A 20,240-nucleotide genomic window follows, 5' to 3' on the forward strand; every position below is an offset into this window, starting at 1 on the left:
CAAAATATTCAGTTTTACAGGGAAAAAAATATATATTAATACCTTGATAACAAACAAAATATCCAACATATGAGGGTATTTAAATATCCTCTTCTAACGTTTGTGTCCATGCCTTGACATAAAATGTATTTGCAGAAGGTTCAGAAAGACTTTTTTGATAGGAATAAAGTGAAATCTCGTTTTGTTAATTTTTTTTTCAACATGCGAGGTTGCTATTCAACACCATCAATATGAGAGATTATAATACAGCTTCTGTCAAAACACTTTGTTCATTATTCTTGATGTTGAAAGTGAAATTTTTTGCTCGAAACTGTATCAGTTCCTATCTTATTTCTGCAGTTCTGTTGTATGAGACTTCAAAAATGGATGGTTGTAATGTAATGGGGAACATGCATGAATATTTCTTTATTTTTTAACAGAAAGTGGATTCTTTTAGTAGAAAATGTGACGTTATCTCATAATATGTAGTCTAAAACTCAAGAAACCTCTATTTTATTATTATTATTATTATTATTATTATTATTATTATTATTATTATTATTATACCCTAGATCATATATGTAACAGATAACTCATCACTATGTTAAAATCGTTTGCACTTTGGAGAGAACAACCGCTTGGATCACCACCTGTCCGCCGTAAACGAACACGAGATGGCAGTACAGTCACTAATGCAATTCAAATGGGAATTATGACATGACTCCTTATGTAACAACTAGATGGCAGCGTAGTAAACCTGACAAAAGTTGTTAACCTCAAAGTGTATAGGGCCAACCTATCTGGGTATATGTGATCTAGGGTTATACCATATAACAATAAACAGCATTATTGATTAAAGAAGAGCACATAGCATTACTTACCTTGTGGGTCTGGTGCCACAAATTTTGGCTAATATGAGGCAATCGTTTTCTTCTAGTAAGCAAGCTGTCATAAATGCATTATTGATTCATGATACAGTCAATTAGAACAGAACCGAAACTTGTGGTAACATCACATGTTTCAAGTTCCTCTTACAAGCAAACATTCTGATGGGGGCAGATAAAAAGGTTAATTTTTTTCTTCCACCATGTTGATAATGTCAAACCAAATGCTTACACAAATTTTGGCCATTCGACCACAATTATGAGGCTGTCCAGAAAGTGATTTTCCCTTGGGTCGTTTACAGAAAAGAAAGCACAATTTCATGAAAAGATTTATTGAAACGGATACAGCAATTGCTGCGGTATTTTTCAACATATTCGCCACCAGATATGAGACATTTGTCATATTGGTTCGAGTCCCAAGTGGCAGACTTTTACTATACAAGGGCACAAAAATTGATTCCATGGTATGGCAAATGTCTCAATTCCAGTGGGGAACATGTTGAAAAATAGCGCAACAATTACTGTATCTGTTTCAATAAATCTTTCCATGAAATTATGCTTTTCTTTTTCTGTAAACGACCCAAGGGAAAATCACTTTCTGGACGACTTCGTAATTGCGGTGGAGTGGCCAAAATTTATACAAGCACTAGTTTTGACATTATTGATATGGTGGAAGAAAAAAATTTAACTATTTTATCTGCCCCCATCAGAATGTTTGCTTGTTAGATAAAGAAGTTAAATTCTTTACTATTTGTATCAGTAGTAAATAAAGAGAGGTCTTAACACGTCATCTGACTCTAATTTAAAGCCTATAGAATCTATTAAAAAAAAAAAGGTACATATGTACCGGTAATGCATGTTTCCCATTCTGCGTACATGTTTGCAATTCTTACTTTTTGAGCATCTACATTCATTATGAGCCTACATAATATCTGTGAAGAATATTGTTTAAGAACAGAAACATGGAAATTGAACAAATAACCAAAACTTACAATTTCAAACAAAATCTTTGTCAAACAGACTAGAATTTCAAAACTTGTTATAAGAATTTACGGAAATGTGATATAGATGCAGCAGTCAAAATCTTTAGTTTGAGGTTATATTGATTCACAATTTATACTACAATAGGTCTTCCAATATGAGCACTTCTACCACTCTTCTGAAAACTTCGTAAGATTAAGTCCATTCAAGATTATGTCAGTGCTCAAACTATTGGACTGAAGTGTACTTACTGTATGGTACCTGGTACTTGGCCAATCAGTTATTTTTATCTGAATACAGTGCATCGGAGATTGAGGTAGACTTTAAAACAGGAAGTTCAAAGTGAAACAGAGGTGTTATTGGTGAACACTTTTGTTGAATATAAATCATATTGTGATTGTAGATTTAAATTTGTAAGAAAATTTTCCCAGTGTAAATGCCCCGAAAAGTCCTTAATATAAAGATTTTATAAGAAGTCTTGCACTAGTGGTTCGTTGTTGGACAACAAATTAATCAGAAGTTCTCTTTTAACAGACGAAAAATTGGACGACTTTGTAACAGTGTTAGAAACAAGTTCAAGAAAATCTCTCAATTGTCTACAGGGTTGTTTCCAATCTCTGATAACGATTTTGGAATGACATCATGTGTATCAGGAGTCACACAACAACTGAACTGTGGTCAGAGGTGACAGACCAGTAGTTAGTGATTTCATAGAGTGCACTGTGTCTCACAGCACAATGCCCAAGAAAATCGAGCCTTTTTGGGAAGGGTACATTAAGAACCTTTCCAATGCCAAGTATAGTTACGTGAAAATAGGCCTAATAGAAGCCTGCAAAAAACGTGGTTTCGTCATTTCCAAGAAAGACATCTTCTGTGTACTTAATAAGACTGATAAAGCTCGGATGGGATTAATTTGTATCATCTTCTGGGGAAGTGTGGCTTGTGACGAGGGGTGGATTTTCTTGCTTTTTTCCCTCTGGAATTAATCTCATTCGAGATTTGCCAGTCGTATTAAGTACACAGAAGATGCCTTTCTTGAAAATAACAAAACCACGTTTTTTTTGCACACTCCTATGATTTTCATTTAACTATACTTGGCATTGCAAAGATATTTAATGTACCCCTCCCAAAAAGGCTCGATTTTCTTGAGCATTGGTGCTGTGAGAGACAGTGCACTCTGACTATGAAATCACTAACTACTGGTCTGTCACCTCTGACCACAGTTCAGTTGTCGTGTGACTCCTGACGCACATGAAATCATTCAAAAATCCTTATCAGAGATCAGAAACAATCCTGTAGCAGCACAGTGTGCATTTCAACGTAGATCCGTACATATATCAATAAAATTACTGAAAGTGCGATTATATAAGAATTCTGACGCTTAGAGAAGAGCAAACAGGGTTTAGTAGAGAAAGAGGCTGCATTGATAGTGTTTTTGTTCTTAAAGAAATAATTAAAAAAATGAAGGAAACAAAATTTAATAATACATCTTTTATTTATAGTCTTTTTAGTTTGTATAATGATGAAGTAGTCAGAGTTTGGAAAATCAAAATGGAGTTTAAAATAAGATTGAACATTGTACATTTTTAATCCTGTAGTTTAATTGTAAGTTTGAAGAATGGGCTCTGTTTGCACATTTCTTAGTGAAATTGGATTCTCTTGTAACAGGTGAAGAATAGGCCAGTATGTGTAGGAGAGCTCAAGATTGGAAGTCCTATATTTTAAGTCTAGTATATGTGCAGTATTGAGATTACATAAATTTATCGAAATACTATAAACATTAAATGTCCTTAAATCACACTGTTACTTTTATAGTTTTAAGTTCAAAAATAATTTCCTTTCTTTAGGATAATTATCAGTATCTCTTATTTTTTTTTTAATGTGACTCACATTCTCTCATGAAATAAATTGCATTAAATGTATGTTTTAATTTTTTCAGGTATGGACTTCACTTTATTTCAGATGAAGCCTATGCAATGTCAGTTTATGAACCACAAAAAATATTTCATAGTATACTAAGCTTACGTCCTTTGCCAAATCAGCAAAAGACCCATGTCATCTGGTCCTTTAGTAAGGTGAGATTTAACTTTTAAAAGTATGATTATTAGTACTATTGCTGTTTCCTAAGTTTACCTATTTTTGTATCTGTGTATCACCATCATGTTCATCTTCACAATACTACTAATTATGTAGGTGGCATTTTACCTTACTTATATAGCAGATTGAGTGGTTAAAAATTAAAATGCAACAACCAACCAGAGAAAGATTTTTTATTTATTTTCACAATTTCCCAGAAAGACACTGGTCTGCTTATCTAGCTATCAGATTAATACTGATCTCTTTTCGTGGACAAAGTGCGCATTGATAACTAGCTTTATCTGGTATTGTGGTTATGAAATTGTGAGACCTCTTCATCATACTCCATCATAACTCTTCTTTCTATACATTTTTTTCTGCCTGAATTCTATTTATATCATCATCATCATCATCTTCATCATTATCGTCATCATCCTCCTCCTCCTCCTCATCATCATCATCATCATCATCATCATCATCATCATAATTATGTACAGGCTACCATTACACAAATTGACATCAACATGAAAACAACTGAAAAAAAAAAAGATTTGACTGCACCTGTGTCCAAACTACTACCCCACTTTGAAAAAAGAAGAAGAAGAGGAAGAGGAAGAAGAAGAATAAGAAGAAGAAGAATAGGAATAGGAATAGGAGGAGGAGGAAGAGGAAGAAGAATAAGAAGAAGAAGAAGAATAAGAAGAATAAGAATAAGAATAATAATAATAAGAAGAAGAAGAAGAATAATAATAAGAAGAAGAAGAAGAAGAAGAAGAAGAAGAAGAAGAAGAAGAAGAAGAAGAAGAAGAAGAATTTGTTCTTTGCTTAGAGTTCCTCTTCTAGATTCGTTCCATTCACCCAGGAAATTATCTGCCAGCCATGGCAAATTTTATTTTTCAAATGTACAGAGTCTGAATGAAATAACTCTGCAGATTTTTAGAGCAAATATCTCTTGTTGTATGTAACAAAAACTGTAAAACCGTATTGGTGGACAGTTCATAGTCTTCTCAGAAAAAAAAAGTTTTGTTCCAAAATATTTAACACCCTCTTATTTGGTAACTAATGCGAGTTGGATTGGGATTTTTGTCCATATCGATAGAAAATCTAATAAAGAATCATCTATCCTTCTATCGTATTTCAATAATTTGGGTGGTTTTCGTGTAAATTTAATTAGAAAATCACTAATTTCAAGCCATTGAATGATGCAACCACATTGCTATGTTGTAGCTAGACAAGGAGGTGTGAGACAATTCACGTATGCTGATTTCGTTGACCTCTTACATCTGTATTAGGATACGAAAGGAGACTGTTACCGGCAAGATTGCCAGACTGCTGGAACTTTCAACTCAATTTTCTAATTAACCATGCATTTAATCACAAAACGTAATACAGGTTTTCTATTAATTTAAGTGTACCCATTGTTCCTTTCAATCTGCAGGACTATTTCACGTCCACTCTGTATAAAGGTACAATAGAATTCCTCGTATCTGGCAACTGTAAGACAAAGCCAGTGCCAGATAGTTGGAAAATATGTTTATAGGTTAGGTAAAAACATACTGTACTGCACAAACACTTTTTTCCATGTTGAAATTTAGTAATTTTCATATATTTGATATATTTGATATATTTGGTCACCGCACTTCTTTACATGTAATGGTGTACCTCAAATTTTCATATAGATATTTAAAAGTAAAGTTTTGAAATATGTACAGTGTTTATTTTTAGTACTGAACATGGTAATGTACATTCATCAGTTCACAATTATTGTAATACAGTAATATATAATAGCATAAAAATACTAAACATTTTCGTAACTTTATGCCAATTTTAAATCGCGGCCATGTGATGTGAGCAGTGTAGCCAATTTCGCAACTATGAAGATGATGAAGTAGCGCTCGATGATTTGAATCTCTTTAACATATCTCTAATATCTGCTTTTTTATATATACTATTACTTGAATGAAACTTTTACGTGCTACACCATAACAGAGAATTTCACACTTTCCTATTTAGACTCATCCAACATCCCTTCGAAACAGGCGACTTCAAGTGGTAAGTTTAAAGGTATTGTCTCTGCGCATTGTTTTCAAGACCCAAGTGAGAGCTTACTGGTGTTACCTGATTATTCCAGGGACATAATGGGGTTTTCTGTCTATGTTTTCACACGTGAACAATTTAAAGAGTAAACACAATATGCAGCATGTACAATTCACGAAAACCACTCACATCTTCATCCTACTCTTCCTTTCGCATGAATAACATTTTTTTTTATGCCTAGCCAGCCAAAAGTGCCGTTATTCTGGTATTGCTGGTTATTTGGGTGCAGGATATGAGGGATTTTACTGTACTTAGAATTCTCTAGCGAAGACTTCCTATGTTCCTTATGTATTGGTACCCTCACATGTCAAGGAATATTAATAAATTTTGTCATATCAAGCAATCAGTACTTAACTACTGTGTTTGATTTTGAGTCTATAACTGAGATAACATTTATGAAGAATATTCTCGAAAGATTGCGAATTTTCTCCACATGACTGAAGCGGACTCCGGATTAGAGAATTACTAAAGAAATTTGCTCAGTTTTATTAATAAGAAATTGGAGACTTTTCATTTTTCTCCTTTTATTAATACGACTCATTATCTTTTTCGAAATATGCATGCAAAAATAAGTATCATTCTATTTACACATGTAGAGTATAAAGCGGGAATTCAATTGGATGATTAATTCTCTCACGTAATACTAAGCACTTATAATGAATGCTTTTTATTTCCAGGATCTGACCTTGGCTGGAATGCGAATAGGTGCCATAATTACTTGGAATAGAGAATTGTTGAATGTTGTGAGAAATACATCCATGTATACTGCAGTGCCAGCAATTGTTCAACAAGCTGCAGCCAGATTGCTGAATGATTCAGGTACATAACTGCATGTTGCGTCATTTATGTAGAATAAGGATGAAGGAGTCATATAGAGTTATTTGTTTCGCCACTCTCTCACTCTTCAAATAGCCACCCAGAACAAGGTTGTAACCAGCAAGTACGAAATTCTTCAGAAATGAGGAAAAACACATTGCACTGTACATACTTATAATTTTTAGAGCAAGATTGACAATCAGGTACTCAGTGTGACGGAATGAAGCATTGTGAAGACAAACAAAAGATAAAAGTTCTGGGGAAAATGGCGTAAGTTTTTATATATTTTTTTATTGTACAGATATGGAAATAAAATGTGGACTGAGTCTTGGTAGCAGTCCTCCTGAATGTAGGTAATAAGCTTCACAAAACTATCCACAAGTAGCATACATTTAGACGATCTTGTTTAAAGAACATGTGCAATGTGTTATAGGCCTATCTGGAACTTAGTAAAATTAGGCAGCTTTTTTTTTTTTTTTTTTTTTTTTTGTCCCAAAACTGTACATGGCTTATAGCTTCTGAATTTTGCACATTGAATCTTTATTGCACCGTATTTACTCACGTAAGAGACATCATCACATAGACCCCCTTCAGATGAGGATATTTATAGAAACTCTGCCGTTTGTGAATAATGGATTAAAATGGAGGCTCTGAGTGGTTGGCTTTGCTGCTGGTGGCAACCACTAAAGTGGCTCTTCCTGTCATGATACATAGAATTAAGTTGTAGTTTTCAGATGGGACCACAGTGAGGCCACTTTTAGTGGCAAGTCTGTGGCTCTGCTAATGGACGACTGTTGGGCCACCAATTCCTTACACCGTCACGACAGTATACAGCCTATTGTGTCACGATGCTTTTTTTTTTTTTTAATTTCATTGGTAATTCTTGCTAGAAGCTCTTGAAATGATTTCTTAAATATGTGAAAAAAAATATATATATATTTCCTTGATTCTGTCATTTCAAAACCAATCGATGGACCCAGACTTTTCTTCTATTTTTACGTCTATTTGCAAAAGTATATCTCCTATGTCCATGTTCACTGGAAGACTGAAAAATTCTATACAAAAATTTAATGTATTAAGCAGCGCTATTTGGTGCTGCTAAGTGGCCTTGTCAGAAGGGGCCCATAATGTACTCATTCCAATTTTTGACAGTAATATACAGAATACTTCACTGAAGTTATTGTTATTTGCTGTCCATGTTTCCCTAGCAACGAAGTATTTATTTATTGTATATAATATTTTGACATATTGTGAATTCACTGTTGTGTTAATTTCTGCAATTATGGTTTTCAGAATAGAGGAGAAGGTGTTTATTGTCAAGCATTATTTCCAGTCATATGGAGTAGGACGTCAGGTCAGTATGGGTCGAGCTTGTGCCACATTCGGGAGTGATTTAACAATGCAGCACCAAGTAACACAACAATGTTAGCTGTTGTCGGGAAGTTCTGTCATATGGGATCAGTCTTATGTCACCTTGGATGTTATAATGACTTATCTTAATTTTCAGAGTACTGAAATTACAAACATACTCTGATGCCCTATTCTGTATGACCAGAAATAATGCTCAACGATAAACACCTTCTCCTCTGTTGTGAGAACCATAATTGCAGAAATTAACACAACACTGAATTCACAAAATGCCATACTATTATATACAATAAATAAATACTTCGTTACTAGGGAAATGTGGAGACCAGATGAGCAATAATTTCAGTGTCGTTTGTTTTGCCGCATACTGTATTGTTGTTTAGTCAACTGTCCAAAGGCAGGTCTAAACCTCACAAGTGATACCAACAAGGCATATACTTGAGAGGCAACTAGGCCAGAAGATAATGGGGTAGGGTGGCCAGTCCCTTTCCCCCTCCATTGCGACATTGCCGACTAGCTACATATTACACTAGTCAGACTTCAGATCTTCAATTTAAAACAATGCAATAACATACGTCAACAGAATTTCACGCACATGGCATTAAATCCGTAGGTTTTGGAAACTATCACTTAACCCACCTCGCCACTGTTCTGTATGGTAACACTGTTTCCCTACATGCCTCAACAAGACTTGTCTTGCTGTGCAATCACTGTGTTGTTTTTTCTTTTAAATTGTATTACTTTGGTACTACTTTAACCATTTTGCTAACATTAGGTGAAGCGTATAATTGATTGAAAGGAAAGATAAGTATTTATGGTAACCAGCGGAAGGTAACTAATTTTTATTTAACCCTTTCAGTAGATACCCTGTAAATTTAGCTGTTTGACGATGAATGTTGTCATATATATTCCATAATTTAAATCAGATTTGTGTGTTGATTGTTTGTGGCAAAGAAAGAAATGATAAAAGAAACTGATAGGTAAAATGAGTAAAACTAAAGTTAAGGAGAAATATGGATTTGACAAAGACTACAAGAGTTTTTAGTGCCAGGAAATATGAGTAGTAATAATTTAATTTGTACATGTAGTTATAATTTGGTAAAGGAAGTTTATACATTGTTACAGTATGGTTGGATATAATTTTTTTGCCAACACATAGACAACGTCTCCAAGATGCTGCTCACAGAGTTCGTGACGCACTCACTGCTCTTAAGGTTAAGGTGCGGCCTGCTCATGCTGGATTCTTTCTCTGGGCTGATTTCAGAAGTTTTCTACCAGTAGTGAATCATGAAGAAGAACTTGGTAAGTGACAGATGTATCAAAAGTTGAGTTGTAAGTAGGGTTGCCAGATTCTCATTTTGAAAAACAAGGAACAAACTTATACCTACTGTGAAGGAGATCTGACTCTATCAGGGGCTGAAGCAGGATGGTGTACCTGTCAGCATCGGATTCACGAATGCTGCCCAGGCTACTTGTCGAACTTGGACAGTCATCGCATATATATAGCTGCTATGGACTAAAGGATAGAGTAGGTGATTAAAGCCCAATGGAAAAATATATTTCCTTTAGATAGAACTACAATAAAGTTTATTGCTTAAGGAAAACTTATGTTACATAAACTTTCAAAATATTATTTGCTAATTAGACATACATATGCACACATTTTACTTATGGCTTACTTGTACACACATTATAGTGATATTTCTTACCAGTGTCTAATTTGCTTCAGTAAAGTCTTGCTTAGTGAATAATCAAGTGAGTGGTGTACCATTTCTATGGTCATGTTGCAAGTTATTGGCATCAGTAATGCCTCCATGTGATGCTGAAAATCTATCTTTGCCTATAGTATATATAAAGCATGCATTTTGCCTTGAAAACATTCCCTTGAACTGGACGTAGCTCAGGAAATTCTTTTTCCCAGATCACTGGACATTGTTGCAATGTTCTTTCCTTCTTTGACGTTGTTTCAATATTTTCAATTTGTTTATCCTTGTCTTATTTATCAGACATCATTGCCTGTAAAAATATTCAAGTCCCACTTACTAACTCACAGCATAGAATTCTACCAGTTAAGAAAGCTGAGATCCAACACAGGGTGAAATTCATGTCAGTTCACTTTTTGGTGGAGGATCATAATGATATGCAAACATGCAGTGAAGAACCGTGCACAATAATGTACATTTGATAAGCAATATTGCCAACTCACTTTCAGTAAGGTGAATAGATGACACTTCATGCTCCATAGGAAATAGGACCTCCAACCATTACGGCTATGAAGCAGATTAAACTTAGAAAACCTCAACCTGTCACTTTTTGTGGAAAATGTGAAGATCATTTATTTTTTCTGATTTTTAATTCTGATATTTAAATAATTTTCATTATTAACTGAAACAGCAAAAACCTGGAACATTTGCCGTACAGTACCTACTTCATACTTTGCACGGAACAAAAAAGAAAAAACTGTACTGTTCCTTAAAAATCGTACATCTGGCAACTCTAAGGTATGGTCACACGTCACTACTTTTGCAGTGCTGCAGTACAAAATACTGCGCAACTCTCGTACTGCGATGTGTGAACAATGGTGCAATCCGAAAAGTAGTGACATGTGAACAGGGTTGCAGCCGTAACATTTTTGATATCGGTTTTGTTGAAACTTTTGCAGCAGTTGCGACCAGTGTTGCCACCCAAATGTGCCAATGATACTTTTATTGTTCGGATATATTTTAATGTTTGATATGATGAAAATAAATATGTAACAGCTATTAAATGTACAACATAGTCGAGAGTATATTTGCTGATGATATAATTTTTTTTTTATTAATTTTCCATAACGAAGTTCCAAACAGGAGGGTTGCGAACATTGATTACGAGAATATGCTGTTGTTTTTCATTTAAGTATAGGACTTTTTTAATAGCTTTATAATAAAAATAATGCCAATTTCTGAATACTAGTTAGGACAGAAAGCCAAATAATAGATAAATAAACTATCGCATCGCTATACTCTGTATAGTTTATAAACATATAAGCCATGTCCTTACCCTTTTTATATGCCATTCTTGTTACTCATTATTTCCCTATGGTACCATTAACGGTCATAATTCTCTTAATCTCCACTTACAAATCACCACATGATTTACAAGATGCATTCTCCAGTCCTTGTGATTCGGTTTTCTGTTGTTAGATTTTGTGGAGTCTTGTTAACCAGGCTTAAAACCTTCCTAGTGTACACCATATCCATCTACACTCAGTGTCATTCTTAACTTTCAGTGCACATAAATCTGCACTCTACTTATGACTAATGCAGAAACTGTTTCTTTCAAAAGTACAGTATTTTAAATGTGTTTCCGACTCATTGCAGTGTTATTCAAGAAATTCATGGAGCATAAAGTATATCTCACCCCTGGCTCTGAGATGAAATGTGTTGATCCCGGATGGTTCCGTGTAGTGTTCACTGCTCCATCCAATGTTTTAGATGAAGGTATGTTTTATGTATTTGCAGAATCTCAAAATTGAAGTTTTGTAACATTATAATAGCCTCTCTTTAAGCTTTTATAATGAGAAAGTAGAAAAATAACATGCTCTGCAGGCCCTTGCCTTCACTGATCGATTCTTTTACTATAGTCGCGTCACTGTTATTTGTGGTGTGACTCCTCCTCTTTGCTTACGCCTTAGGAAGTGAAGGCTCTATAAAGTCTAGATAGGTAGTATCATTCACCATTTTTGTTCTTTTGTTGCCGAGCTACCAGACGAGGAATCTATTTGCCACACCGTTAAACATTATCATGTCGTAGTTCCTATGATAATAAATCAAACGCACTGTAATTGATCAAATAATTGAGCGGCAAATAACGTCCTCGTGTGCTTTCTGCAAATGCCAACGAAAGAGCCAAAATGACTGGCGATTATATTAAGTATTTATCGAGCCTTAGGAGGTGCATAATGTCATCAGCACCAAATGAGGAGATGCACACATTTAAATGTAGCCGATCTGCAACGTGATTGGCTGCCGGAAATAAGAATGCCGAGACTATAGAATTTAGTTATTCGTCAGTGTACATGATTTAACAATAATTTTAAAATGTTATTGAGCACTGTTTTAATTATTCATTTACCAATTCAATTATTCATTACAACACAATAGCAGTAGTAGTAGTAGTAGTAGTAGTAATAATAATAATAATAATAATAATGATGATGATGATGATGATGATGATGATTATTTATGACACTCATATCAACAGAAATATTATTTTTGCAGGTTTAGAAGATTACTTGTTTTTAATGTTTCCAGGTTTAGAAAATGCACACGCATGTATACTTCGTGACAAAACATAACGGCCACCCCTCAAACCATCCTTTTACACTGTAATCGTTAGCAAGAATGTGAAGGAAAAAGTAGATGTTGCCCAACTTTGGTCTGTTTCTATATGTTATAATGGTTTGACACCTAAGAAGTGAAGGTTAGCTATAGCTAAATTAGGGTGAAGTGAAAATGTATGATTATTCATTTTATTTAGAAATCTAAAACGCTTGGGTGTGCAAAAGTTGTTGCATTTTATACTTAATATAACCTGAAAATTTTATAAAAATCGTATGCTATCTTGAGGTGCCACAATGGCCTTAAAATTTTAAAATGTTACACAAAATTTACCTTCTTTATTACTTTCCATTTTTTTTTTTTGTTTTATTTTAATAAGCTTTGGTGTTTAAGATGTATACAATTATACTGTCCTTCCCTTAAAAAAAAAAAAAAAAAAGAGAAAGAAAGAAAAAGAATACATCTCAAATTGAATATTTTGAGGTGGCACAAGACCCTTAAATTTTTCATGATTTTTATTTAAAATTAGTTACTCGATTTTAAGACTATAACATTGATTTATATCATTTATATCTGGTCCCATTGGCCATCTATGTGAAAGTGTAGGCACCAGTGTGATTTGAAATCTAAATGTAATCAGAATGTTGAAATGCACCACGGCACCTCTGGAAAATGATTCTTAAGATCATTGTTGATACTGTGATCGAAAGAAATTCATATTTTACACACCTGAAAGTATGTTATTAGCAATGCTAACTGATACAAGGGAAGCTATCAGGAAAGTAGTTTTTTCTCGTATACTTAGGACCAGAGACAAACAACCGAGCAAGACCATAAGAAAATTTAATGTACCCAAGTTGAACTTCAATGCTTCGGACTACTATGAAATGATAAGTCATGAGAGCCACATTGGTACTGAACCACCCTTAACTCAGTCGATCTGCCGAGAAGATATCTGGGATCTTACCCTTCTTCTGTCTTGCCTTCACTAATCCCTAAAACCCTCACCTGACTTCTCGTACTTTCTATATCACTTCACTATTTCATTTGTTACCTTTACACTATATTTTTACACTTTATATTATATATAACACCATGTTCTTCTCTCCCTTTCTCCCCCACTACAATTCATTATTTTCTAATAAAGAGTAGGTAAATAAGTTCGGTTTATATTTCATTTACTTACATATATCCCACAAGCAATTCATGGCCAAATTTAACATCTTTTAATTAGGGTGTACAGTAAAATCCCCTTATCCAGCACCAAAATAACTGGCAAAACAATGGCATTTTTGGCTAGGCCAAAATAAAAAATAGTCATTCATGCGAAAGGGAAAAGTCAGACGAAGATGCGAGTGGATGCCATATATTGTGTTTACTCTTTACATTGTTCACGTGTGAAAACATAGACAGAAAACCCCATTTTGTCCCTGGAGTAGATCGGGTAACATCGATGTCACTTTGGCCTTGCAAACAATGCACAAACATGATATCTTTAAATTTACCACTTGAACTGGCCCGTTTCGAAGAAGAGTTGAATGAGTCTAAATAGAAAAGTGTGAAATTTTCTGTTCCTACAGTGCATAAAAGTTTCATTCGAGTGATAGTATGTATACACAAGGAGACATTAGAGATATATTAAAGGGGTTCAAAACTTCAAGTGCTACTTTGTCTTCATAGTTGCAACATAGGCTGCACTGCTCCTCACATCACATGGCCGCCATTTAAAATTGTCATAAGGTTACGAAAACTTTTAATATTTTTTACGCTTTTATGTATTAGGCCTACTACAATTGAAGGGATCACTAGAAAAAGGGACCTATCCCTCTTTTAAGAAGTTTTGAGATATTGAGAGCTTTCTTAAGTTTTTAATAAATGACCTACAAAACATGGAACCTGAAAAAAAAAATTTAAGACAGTTTTTACCACAAATTGAGGTAGCTTTCTGCAAGTAAAGAGAAAATTTCATTGAAAATTTAATTAATTATTCTTTAATAACAAAAGAAACTGTGTCACATGTGAGTACAGTCACATATGCCCGTCAATATCCTCAACATAATCATCTGGTGAGCTTTCTGATTTCAAATCAAGATAAAATTCTTGATATACAACAGGTATAAATATAATTAATTTCATAACATGATTATATTTTGCGGTCTTAATAGGTTTGCCTTGAGGGTACTTAGCTGTCAGAGTCATTTGTAATTTTGCAGGTTTCTTTTTTCCTTTCTGAAAACTATGTTTCGAATACGTCCACATCACATTATGTATATTTTACATAAACTTTATATCCCCCTTGAAGTCTGAAACCTAGTGCTTTTCTGAAATCAGTATAAACACCAGACTGTGATCTGTTTTTCTTACACAGCTTACTCGTAAGTGGAGATAAATTTACAAAGTCTTTAGACTGTATTTCTACAACACAGAATGGGTTTTGGGTAGTTTCCTAGTACCCGGTACTCGTTACATAAGCCGTTTTTATGTTTACACAGTGGCTCCTTTCTGAAAAGAATTTTAATAGTTTGTTACTAGATGTGATTCTAGTCAGTTTGTAATATATTTTTGGTCCAGGGAAAATATACAACTTTTATGATTTGATTATACAACAGTCGCTGACTTCACAGCTTATGTGACGAGTACCGGGTACTAGGAAGCTTCCGGGTTTTGTTTTCTAGTCTTAAGTTCTGCCCGCTGGTGTGGTGTGTCAATGTACCGAATCTTCCTTTTTACACCATTCTGTTTTGCAACAGTTCACATCTAATCGTAATTTGGCTGGTACACACTTTCCATTTGTAGATATATATTCTTTTCCATTACACTTTGTCTTCTTTCTAATGTTCTCTTTTTATGTGTCTGAACATGTTTTTTCCGTTTTTTCGGTGTTTTTATTACAGACTCTGTATTTCCATCCATTATAACCTCAATATGGCTCAATAGAGTCGGCCATCTTGATTTTCCATAATGATATAAAACATTCTTTCCTATTGGCCAGTTGGCAAAGGAGCTAACCAATAAGATTAAAGCTTCCATTGTTTTGAGGGATTAGCTACCTTTTTCAACTGAGCCTGTTGCTGAAGCGGAAGTTTCTAAATATTAAACGACTTTATATTTCAGAATAGACCTGTCCTACACTTAAATAACATATTGACTTAATAGAATAATAGTTGAACTTTCACCTTATGCAAGTAACTCTATTTCAGAAAAAATGAGGGAAGGTCCCTTTTTCTACTGACCCCTTCAATTATGAACTGATGAATGTACATTACCATATTCAGTACTAAAACTAAACATTGTACATATTTCAAAACTATATTTTTAAATATATATATGAAAATTTCTAAATTTCAACATGAAAAAAAATGTTTGTGAAGTACAATAGGCTATGTCTTTACATAACCTATAAACGTATTTTCCAATTATGTGGCAAAATCAGTTATCCAGCACTGGCTTTGTCCCACAATTGCTGGATATGAGGATTCTAACTGTATTAGTTTTTCATCACCACATTTTTTTTTTGGTCCATCAGTTTGTACGTATGTAATACTCTAAAACATAAAGTATTCTAATAAGTGCAAATACCAACTATAAAATTAATTTTACTCCTATTACTGTCTCTTTCTCTTCAATCTATTTCTTCCAAAAATACAGTGACATGGTTTAATAATGTTGTTTTCTATTTAGAGAGTTTAAATAATGTATTATCATCTCTTTTGCAGTCTACTGTTTATTGTATAATTACATATTTCTTTTTCCAGGAATTTTAAGGATTGCTGAGACACTAAAAGAGTTGACCAAGGAACAGAATACACAAAAATAATTATAACTTTTTTAATTACTTTGATTTGATATCATACTTACTTGAGCGTAAGTTCCAATTGTCTTCATAATATACATTTCCAGTATTATGAGCTCTTCATTTCATTAGTCTATCAAGCTTGATAGATGTTAAAAAATTGTAACACAGTATTGAGCTACTGGGCACAGAAATATTTCTCCTAATATCTGGTTAATTTCTTAAAAATTGTCCTGCTTGAATGTCATGGTAGATATTATTATGACTATGACCAACACAGCAATCTATAATTCAAAACTTCTAGCAGCAAAGAGTAGCTTCAAATGTTTAAGCTTTTTATAAATAAATTATCTTAAAATGAACACTGTGTGATTTAAGCTTCAAAGATCAATAAATTGAATGTGAAAGCAAGGTTAATATCTTTATATATCTAATGAAGGTGTATAGGAGAAAGAAACCAGGGAAAGAGAGTTACATTTCATATCCTGAACATAGGAAAAGATGGGGAATTAAACTTGTTCATGTTCACACATTGACAGTTAAAGGGCAGTATGAGTTACGTAAAATTACATAAGTTGAATATATTATGCACTACAGAATTACATTCTGATACGATATTTAAATGGCATTTGTGAATTAAAATTCTAATTTCTGTTTTTAATTAAATAAATTTGCTTCTAGAATAATAGATATCCTATGTATACCCCACTTCATAGAACATATTTAATTAAACTTATGAAATGTGAACTAAGCTTCAAGTAGATTATTATTGTCATTGTTAACACACTCCTGTGTTGTCTCTGGTGATGATCTACCATCATGCTAACTCCTTATTGTCATCTAGTATCAATCAGTGAGAAATTAAAAAAAAAAAGTAATAGATATGAACAAACGTTGAACCACTCAAGGAAGTATAAATATCCTCGATATATTTGTTTACTCGTATCTCAGTTTATTTGCAATAGTATCAAAATTGGTGTGATAATAGTGACATTCAGTATAATGTAAGCACGTCTGCTTTGATATTATTAGGTGAAATGGGGTTGGGGACAACTCGCCACAGAGGCAACTCGCCACATAATTGAAATTCGTATCAAAGATAATTCGCCACATAATTGAAATTCGTATCAAAGACAATTAGCCACACATTAAAATTCAAGGCAATACTAAAGTTCGCAACAATTTTATAATATATTTCTATGGTAACACAAGACAAATCCAGAAGCTGTAAACTAATTCGGAACTATGGTGGAAGAAATTCACTTCACAAAATCAGAAAGAGGCTTTGACAAATTAATATATCTTGGCTACATGTACACGAGACTTAGAAGAAATAAGAATGGAGTTGTTTGGCTCTGTGACATGCGTGGCGGGTGTAATTCAACAGTCCCATTATCAGAAGATGGCAGCAGTGTATTCAAAGAACCGTCTGAACACTAGAATCATTCTGCAGACTGGGGAAGGATTAAGGCAAAGGAATGTGTAGAGAACATGAGCAAGGGCGGGGACTTCCCGAGATCCAACGTCTGTCATTATTCAAAATGAGTTACAGCGTATTGCAAACGAAGCCATTGTGAATCTACCAAAGAAATCCTCTATTAAAAAAAAAACTGTGCGCCATGCCAGGCAGCTGCACCTACCACATGAACCAAGGAATATTGACGAACTGAACGTTATAGCCGACAGATACACTAAGACCGTACAAGGAGGAAGGTGGTTGTAGTATTTTGAACCGGAGGACAACGTGAAAGTTATCATATTTGCCACTAATTCACATTTAAATAAATTATTACAGTCCCATTTTTGGATAATGGACAGGACCTTTATGTCCGCTCCTGCAATCATGCTGCAACTTTACACTATACATGCCAATGTGCAAGGGGAATGGATGCCTGTAGTAATGACGCTGATGGAACGGAAAACCAGGGAGGTGTATGACACACACTTTCGAGTATTGGAACGAGTAGTAGGGCAACGTTTTGAAAATCAATTAAACCCAAGATTCATATCTATTGATTACGAAGTAACTCTTATAAACATAATTGTCTATCTCTGGCGAATTGTCTATTTGTGGCGAATTGTCTACTTGTGGCGAATTGTCCCTATTACCAATTTTCTGTGGCCAATTGTCCCAGTTACCAATTTTCTGTGGCCAATTGTCCGGAACCGGGTGAAATGTCCTGGTTAATTAATAATAAACACATAATTCAAGAGAGCAATATAGAATTGTTTCAGTGCTGTGCTTTCTTTTGCGATTCTCTGAAGTATAGGGTTATTCAAAACAGTTATGTACATTTCGAAATTGTTGAAGTTTAAATGCGGTTTCCTCGTCCCCTTCAAATTTTAGAATATTCTTTACTTCATATATAGATAACTTCCAGATTCTTGAAGCCATAAATTTAATTAACACGCAATCTCCAACTAGTGATAGGATGAACAAAAATGCAGCGACAGAACCCTTACAATACTTTGTATACAGTATTGGCAGTTTTCTGTCTCTAAGGACCTTCTGGAAAGATAGGTCAGTGACAAGACTCTTGTGTCTTCAGGTTAACAATGTCGTTTCTGTATCAGTTTGTCAGTGATTGTAGTGAAGAGTTTCTTTCGGCTATGAACAGTTAGTAGAAAAGTTCTGACACTTCTGGAAATGACATAGTACGTTTTATTCTTTTGTAATACTGTAATAGGAGAATAACTTTGCATTGGAACAAAATTCAGATATATTTCAGCCACGTTATGAACAGTGTTAATTATTGTAAATCTTGTCAATAAAGTGAGATTCTACTTCTAATTGAGAACTGAAGAAGTAAGCCATTTTACAACCAAATCAAGTCCTTCATTTAGCAAACAAATTAATTTCAACAAGTTACATATAATAACTTTACTATATAGTGAAATAAAATATTGTTCCACTTAATATTGAAATCACTGAAGAATATACCCATTGAAACACATTTAATTAATTAATCGTCTATTATTATTATCTATTTGAAAATATTATTGATCAATAGAGAACGAATGACATTATGTGAGTGCAAGATGGGGAGGAATGCCTTCCATGGTTTGGCCTAGATCAGAAAATAGAATTAACCAGTTCTGTTCCTTGGCATGAGTGTTACGTCGTCTTCTTCAGAACGAAATTAAAAAATAAAACAGTAGCAAGTATATATCATTTTTGAAATTTACCATTAATATTACTTATAATGTCTAATTTTTCACGACTCTTTCGCATTGTTAGCAACAATTCTATGCCAATTCATTCTACTAGTTGAGGATGTAACAACTGATTAAATGCACTTTATTGGTCATTATTTTTGTTATTTGTGTTAACAGCAATAGCAATGTTGGTAGTAATGTATTGATTGTGATAAAAGTAGTGGTAGCAGTAGCAGCAGCAATTGTAGTAGTAATAGTAACTGTAATGGTAGTGTTAGTTGTAATTGTGGTAGTAGTAGTAGTAGTAGTAGTAGTAGTATGATCATCTTCATGAATTTCTCCATGGATTGAACTGGTTGGCCTGTTCCAGCTCCAGGAATTTTAAACATAGGTTGGTTCTTCCAACTCATCTTGGGGCATCCTTTGGATTGTTGCCCATTGGCTTGCAATTAAGCATTATGTTTTGAATTTTGTGTGGACGAATTCTTTCTATATGTTGAAACAAATTTGTTCTGTATGTTATAGTTTTGTTGCAAATATTTTCTGCATTTAGTTAGCTTAATTAATTCATTTCCTTTGTGATCACAAAGGATGTATGCATCATCGGGTCAGGGTAGTCTAATCTCATCAGTTTCAATTCTTCTTAATTGAACTCTCGTAAGCATCCGAGTTTCAAATCCATACAAAAATGCTGGTAAAGCTAATGTTCTGTAAAATTTTAATATTGTATTTGGTCTAATTTTTCGAAGCAGTTTCTTTTCATTGTTCCTA

At 33.9% G+C, this 20,240-nt stretch overlaps 1 protein-coding gene across 4 annotated transcripts in view; it reads left to right on the forward strand.

Moving 5' to 3' along the window:
- The window catches only part of LOC138697413 (probable inactive 1-aminocyclopropane-1-carboxylate synthase-like protein 2), a 44,061-nt gene extending 24,440 nt beyond the window's left edge, over positions 1 to 19,621 (forward strand). For all 4 annotated transcript variants that reach the window (XM_069822776.1, XM_069822777.1, XM_069822778.1 and 1 more), the window contains exons 6-10: positions 3,784 to 3,919; positions 6,695 to 6,836; positions 9,327 to 9,503; positions 11,561 to 11,680; positions 16,276 to 19,621. In XM_069822776.1, the coding sequence (XP_069678877.1) occupies positions 3,784 to 3,919; positions 6,695 to 6,836; positions 9,327 to 9,503; positions 11,561 to 11,680; positions 16,276 to 16,337 (637 nt within the window). In that variant the 3' untranslated portion in view covers positions 16,338 to 19,621. The remainder of the gene's footprint in view (positions 1 to 3,783; positions 3,920 to 6,694; positions 6,837 to 9,326; positions 9,504 to 11,560; positions 11,681 to 16,275) is intronic.
- The last annotated feature ends 619 nt before the right edge of the window (positions 19,622 to 20,240 follow it).

The sequence above is a fragment of the Periplaneta americana genome, chromosome 1, assembly GCF_040183065.1.
Source record: "Periplaneta americana isolate PAMFEO1 chromosome 1, P.americana_PAMFEO1_priV1, whole genome shotgun sequence".
In the NCBI taxonomy this organism is placed as follows: Eukaryota; Metazoa; Arthropoda; class Insecta; order Blattodea; family Blattidae; genus Periplaneta; species Periplaneta americana.